The sequence below is a fragment of the Palaemon carinicauda genome, chromosome 14 (assembly GCF_036898095.1).
Source record: "Palaemon carinicauda isolate YSFRI2023 chromosome 14, ASM3689809v2, whole genome shotgun sequence".
Lineage (NCBI taxonomy): Eukaryota > Metazoa > Arthropoda > Malacostraca > Decapoda > Palaemonidae > Palaemon > Palaemon carinicauda.
The window spans coordinates 134,884,411-134,891,910 of NC_090738.1; the positions used below are offsets into that span (position 1 = coordinate 134,884,411).

The 7,500-nt window shown below is 32.2% G+C and overlaps 1 protein-coding gene across 1 annotated transcript in view; it reads right to left on the reverse strand.

Annotated features, from left to right (window-relative positions):
* LOC137653043 (glutamate receptor 1-like) overlaps positions 1-7,500 on the reverse strand; it is a 27,642-nt gene that overhangs the window by 925 nt on the left and 19,217 nt on the right. The window contains exons 7-12 of the mRNA XM_068386438.1: positions 6,643-6,825; positions 5,528-5,760; positions 5,047-5,267; positions 3,375-3,501; positions 2,022-2,187; positions 574-754 (exon numbers count right to left, since the gene is read on the reverse strand). Of these exons, the coding sequence (XP_068242539.1) occupies positions 574-754; positions 2,022-2,187; positions 3,375-3,501; positions 5,047-5,267; positions 5,528-5,760; positions 6,643-6,825 (1,111 nt within the window). The remainder of the gene's footprint in view (positions 1-573; positions 755-2,021; positions 2,188-3,374; positions 3,502-5,046; positions 5,268-5,527; positions 5,761-6,642; positions 6,826-7,500) is intronic.

Genomic DNA, 7,500 nt, shown 5'->3' on the forward strand with positions numbered 1-7,500 from the left:
CTCAGGACCTTAAGACCTTGCCAACGAGCTCAAGAAGACCTCTTAACTCTGTGTAGTTCCTGAGATACTCTTAACCTTTATTTTAGGGTTTTCGCGTCCCTACCCTTTATAGGGAGGGGTACGCCCATCGCCACACACCCTATACTTCGCGGGACTCCGAGATATTTCCAATGAGCCCAAATGTACCCTTTAACTCCTTGTGGTTGTTGAGAAACTTTTACTTTAGAAAAGTCTATGGGTTATGGTTTTTTTTTCATGTTAATATAGGAGCTAAGGGCAAGTCCCCTAGGAAAGGAGAAGATATTGGGGTTTTTTTCAGGCCCCTGAATATGTATATGTATATATATATACATATATATATATATATATATATATATATATATACATATATATATATATATATATATATATATATATATATATATATATATATATATATATATATATACACATATAATATAATTTACATACATCCCTACATACCCACTTGCACAAAACATTAACACCACATCCTTCACCCATTCTTTAACATCCACAAAATCCTACAAGCCATTCCAACTTCCTTTTCCTCACCCAAATTTCACACAGTAGGATCGTGATGCTGAGTCCTGCTCCACTCAGGAGGACGATGAAGAGGGTGGTGACGTCCTCCGCCTCGGTCACCACGACGGTGTCCTTGTTGCATTTGGGATTCTGCCTCAGGAACCTTCCGGAGAGCCTGTTCAAGACGCCGTCTTCTCTTAACTTCTGGATGCTGTGGACAGAGGAGAGAGTGTGGGAGGGGTGAATTGATACAGTCAGTTGAGATGGATGATTGATGCTGGGAAGAGAGATGGACAAGAAGAAATGAATTGATGCTGACAGAAGAGATAGAAGAGAGATGGACAAGAAGAAATGAGTTGATGTTGGTAGAAGAGAGAGGGTTAATAAGAAGAAATTAATTGATGCTGGCAGAAGAGAGAGGGTTACTAAGGAGAAATTAATTGATGCTGGTAGAAGAGAGAGGGTTAATATGAAAAAAAAAAATGATATTGGTAGAAAAGAGAAGGACAAGAAGAAGAAATGAATTGATGCTGGCAGAAGAGAGATGGTTAATAAGGAGGAATTAATTGATGCTGTTAGAAGAGAGAGGGATAATAAGAAGAATTGAAATGATGCTTTTAGAAGAGAGAGGGTTAACAAGAAAAAAATATTTGTTGCTGGTAGAAGAGAGAGCGTTAATAAGAAGAAATTAATTGACGCTATTAGAAAAGAGAGGGTTAATAAGGAAACATTAATTGCTGCTGGTAAAAGAGAGGGTTAATAAGGCGAATTTAATTGATGCTGGTAGAAGCGAGAGGGTTGATAAGGAAACATTAATTGATGCTGGTAGAAGAGAGAGGGCTAATAAGAAGAAATTAATTGACGCTATTAGAAGAGAGAGGGTTAATAAGGAAACATTAATTGCTGCTGGTAGAAGAGAGGGTTAATAAGGCGAATTTAATTGATGCTGGTAGAAGAGAGATGGTTAATAAGAAGAAATTGATTGACGCTGTTAGAGGAGAGAGGGTTAATAAGGAAAAACTAATGGATGCTGGTAGAGGAGAGGGTTAATATGGCAAAATTCATTGATGCTGGTAGAAGAGAGAGGGTCAATAAGATCAAATTATTTTATGATGGTAGAAGAGAGACGATTAATTAGAATTAATTGTTGCTGGTAGATAGACAGATAAGCGGGGAACCAAAATATGTTTCAGGAATTATATAAAATCTTTCTGAGAGAGAGAGAGAGAGAGAGAGAGAGAGAGAGAGAGAGAGAGAGAGAGAGAGAGAGAGAGAGAGAGAGAGAGGAGAAGAAGAAGAAGAAACTGTAACAGAAAAATAGGTTCACTCTTTAAGAGAAAAAAAAGTAAGATTAATAAAAAGAAAACTAACACACCTTGAAGAAAAATCGAACAAGTCTTAGAGCCAAACCATAAAAAAGAAACACCAATTAGATAAACATAAAATCATCTATCTGAAAACGATATCATTCATCTCACGTATGATCGAAACTCCCCCGGAATGGCGAATTGAACTGCAGTCCCAGCCCTAGACCGATGGGCAGATAGCGTCCGGGTAACATCTTAATCCTGCACGCATCCTTCGTGGGCATTTGGCTGAGGAAATACTGTGTGCTGACGTCCACGCCGATAAACACGTACCGCCCTGGAGATAAGAAGGGGTATGGAGCAGGTGTTACGTCATCGATGATAACAGATAAAGAGGATATAGATAAAGAAAAATTTCTTGGTGAAAAGGCGAGGAATTGTGTAGATGATGTATTGAAGATATCCTAGGGAAATCGTAAAATTGAAAGAGGAAATTTTGTGATAACATCACCAGAAGTAAAGTACATATATATATATATATATATATATATATATATATATATATATATATATATATATATATATATACTATATATATATATATATATATATATATATATGTATATTTATAAATATATATACATATATACTGTATTTATATATATATACACACACACATATATATATATATATATTTATATATATATATATATATATATATATATATATATATATATATATATATATATACATATGTATGCATGTATACTTATTTATACAGATATATTCATATGTATGTATGTATATATATATATATATATATTTATACAGATATATTCATATATATACATATATATATATATATATATATATATATATGAAAATAGATAGATAGATAGATACAGATATACTTACAGTATATATACAGATATATATATATATATATATATATATGTATATATATATAAATATATATATATATATGTATATATATATATATATATATATATTTATATATATATATAAATATATATATGTGTGTGTGTATGTGTGTATACACACACGTATATACAGATAAGGTTAAGTTAATGATAAGATGACTGACCATGTAACAAATTATTTGTGAGAAAGAATGACTTTTTTATGTGTGTACAGTAAGTCCGTAAGTGTAAACATATGTTAACACTTTTATAAACTTTATCAACTGAACCTGATATAAGCATTCTTCTATATACAAAGCCAAATTATCCTTAATATTCAAAGTAACTACAGTCTATGCAAAGATTCTGGGTGAAATAAGCCCCACCCCTTGATGACGTCATAGCAATCACGTTGTCTCCCCTACAAATTTCAAACAAGACCGCTGGTAACACAGGAGACAACTTGATTGGCTATGACGTCATAAGGGGGCGGGGCTTATTTTGCCTGGAATCTCTGCGTAGACTATACGTTCTGATGAAGCCTCATATATACAGTATATATGAATGCGTAATGAATATCCTGCACTCCCCGTTGCTGACTTACCCTTGAGAACTTTCATAAGGCCATTAGTATAGTTTGTTGCCAGGTTTTCGGGTCTTTTGCTTATTATGTTTGTCCAGAGTCTGTACAGGATCCTGCAGTACTCGGTTGTGGCGTTGGCACATACTTGCTGGAAGGAGTAAAGATTTTTAATCAACCTTCAGTGTAGAACTAGAATCTACATGTTGCGTTTAGCATTTAAACGAAATTTTATCAATTGATTATAAGTATAAATACACACTTACATGTATCCACAAGCGCGCACACACACACTCAAACACGCATATATATATATATATATATATATATATATATATATATATATACATATATAGATATGTATATATTTAAATATATATATATATATATATATATATATATATATATAGATAGATAGATAGATAGATAGATATGTGTGTGTATTTACATACATACATACATACATATATACTACCTGTATATATATATGTATATATATACATATATATATATATATATATATATATATATATATATATATATATATATATATATATATTGTATATACATACACACACATATATATATATATATATATATATATATATATATATTGTATATACATATATATATATATATATATATATATATATATATATATATATATGATGTATGTGAATAAACTTGAATGTATACTAGTAACTATGCAATGGTTTTACATTGCCACGAAATATTTTTGAAATGCAGATTCGTTCCAGCACTTAATGATCCCCAGTTCATTAGAAATATTCCTCGATCCTTGCAAAGTTAAAAGCAAATCCTTCGATGGACCCGTAAGAAAAAATTAAATGGGTCTGCCCCGGCATTTCCTTTTCTACCCTAATCCCTTTTTTTCATTTCCTATTAGTCGAGTAATAATTTCTCTTCCTCCCGACATGAGTTAGAGCATTATTATAAAAATATACAATAGACGACCAACTTCAGGATTATAAAAAGAACCAAAAGACGACCAACTTCAGGATTATATAAAGAAGGAAAAGACAAGCAACTTCAGGATTATAAAAAATATACAAAAGACGATCAACTTCAGGATTATAAAAAGAACCAAAAGACGACCAACTTCAGGATTATATAAAGAAGGAAAAGACAAGCAACTTCAGGATTATAGAAAATATACAAAAGACGAACAACTTCAGGATTATGAAAATAAACAAAAGACGAGCAACTTTTGGATTATAAAAATATACCAAAAGACTTCAGGATTATAAAAATATACAAAAGACGAGCAACTTCAGGATTATAAAAAGAAACAAAAGACAAGCAACTTCAGAATTGTAAAGATATACCAAAAGACTTCAGGATTATAAAAATATACAAAAGAAGAGCAACTTCAGGATTATAATAAGAAACAAAAGACGAGCAACTTCAGGATTATAAAAAGAAATAAAAGACGACAAACTTCAGGATTATAAAAATATACGAAAGAAGAGCAACTTCAGGATTATAAAAAGAAACAAAAGACGAGCAACTTCAGAATTATAAAAAGAAATAAAAGACGACAAACTTCAGGATTATAAAAATATACCAGAAGACTTCAAGATTAGAAAAATATACAAAAGACAAGCAACTTCAGGATTATAAAAATATACCAAAAGACTTCAGGATTATAAAAAGAAACAAAAGACGATCAACTCACCGACGAAGTCACCTGGAAGAAATCCTTCTCGTTGTTACCAGCATTCCAGTCTGTCTGGTAGGACAGTTCGTTGAGATTCGAGAATGGGAGAGGCGTGGGTTTCTCAACCGCCAGTTGAGAAGTGAGTTTCGCTGAGTAAGACGTGTATACGACAAGTGCCAGAAAGAGACAGAAGAGAAACACGATGCGCGTAGGAGTCATGGTGGGTTTGGTGAGGCAGCCTGTTGAGAGGATGAGATTTTATGCTTGATTAGTGGTTAAGATATGGTGGTAGGAGGGTGTGCTAAAGTATAATAGGTCATGGGCCTAAACCCCTACTCGTGCACCCACTCCCCGACTCTATTATTATTATTATTATTATTATTATTATTATTATTATTATTATTATTATCAATGCAATCCTATCCACAGACAATCAGACAAAGATATAAACAAACCGACTTAGTGGATGTAATAACATTTTTGGGAATCCATCTCTCACCTTGCTGGAAGAAAGTTGAAGCAATGTACAAGAAGGCCAAGCCCAAATCCATGGGCTCCTCCTCCATTTGGTTGGGAAGGAAGTAGTTGTAGAGGCGTTCGAATAGGACCATCGTGACCACAGCAATCACTGCCGTGAAGAGGATCGAGAGGTATAGGTTGGTCTCCATCGGTAGAACGTAGGCCAGAACTTTCTGCTTCAGATCCTCCGGGGACGAGGCGAACATGTTGTAACTGCGGGAGGGTTAGTGGAAGTTATAGACAATGGGTAGGTTATAGGTGTTTCTTATGATGTGAGAAGTGTGGATTATATATATATATATATATATATATATATATATATATATATATATATATATATATGTAGTATATTGTATATACATGTATATATATGTGTATATACTATATATATATATATATATATATATATATATATATATATATATATATATATATATATATATATATAGTGGATGTTAGAGACAATACGTAGGTTATAGTTGTTTCTTATGATGTGAGATGGGTGGATTATATGTATGTGTGTATATATATATATATATATATATATATATATATATATATATATGTATATATATATATATATATATATATGTAGTATATTGTATATACATGTATATATATATGTGTATATACTATATATATATATATATATATATATATATATACATATATATATATATATGTATATATATATATATATATATATATATATATATATAGTATATACATGCATATGTATATACTGTATATGTATATAAATATTCACGTATATATATATATATATATATATATAAATATATATATATATATATATATATATATATATATATATACTGTGTATATATATATATATATATATATATATATATATACACATATATATACTGTATATATATATATATATATATATATATATCATTCTTATTCCCATAATGTTCAGCACTAGCAGTTTATGCTCATGGTACCCAAATTTATATAATAAAAAATGCCTATATTTCAATAGATCTCACAGAGAGAGAGAGAGAGAGAGAGAGAGAGAGAGAGAGAGAGAGAGAGAGAGAGAGAGAGAGAGAGAGAAAATTTAATCTGACAAACCTCGCAATGGCAACAGGCTGGGTATAATCCACCACTTGGACTCGCTCCTTGAGGTACGCCAGCTCGCAGATTGTGACGTCAGCTCTCTTGTTCTGCAGTTCTCCCACGAGGCCGTTCCATTTGTTTAGCTTGGCGTCGATGACTGTCCCGTATGCGTAGCCTGCTAGTGTCCTATAGGTTAACCTGTGAATAGGTGCATATGAATTTGTGAAAGAAGAAGTTTTATCATCCAGTGTCCTGAATATTAACCTGTAAATAGTTGCACATGAATTTGTAAGAAGTGTAACCCTACAGTGTTCTGTAGGTTAGCCTGTAAATAGTTGCCTATGAATTTGTGAAAGAAGAGGTTTTACCATCCAGTACCCTGAAAATTAACTTGTCAATAGTCGTATATGAATTTGTAAAAAGTTTAACCCTCCAGTGTCCTGGAGGCTAACCTGTAAATAGTCGCATATGAATTTGTGAAAGAAGAGGTTTCACCATCTTGTGCCCTAAAAATTAACCTGTAAATAGTCGCACATGAATTTGTAAGAAGTTTAACCCTCCAGTGTCCTGTAGGTTAACCTGTAAATAGCCGTATGTGAATTTCTGGAAGATGAGATATAATCATATGGTGATCTGCAAGTTAACCTGTATATAGTCACATATAAATTTCTGGAAGAAATTAACCTGGGACTGGTCAAGGATTTAAACGTATAAAGGCCGATTATGAATGGCAGAGGCAAAGGACAGTGACAATGCCCTAGCTAGCAGGACAATGCCCTAGAGACTGATCATATATACATAGCCGGACAATGCCCTAGAGACTGATCATATATGCATAGCAGGACAATGCCCTAGAGACTGATCATATATACA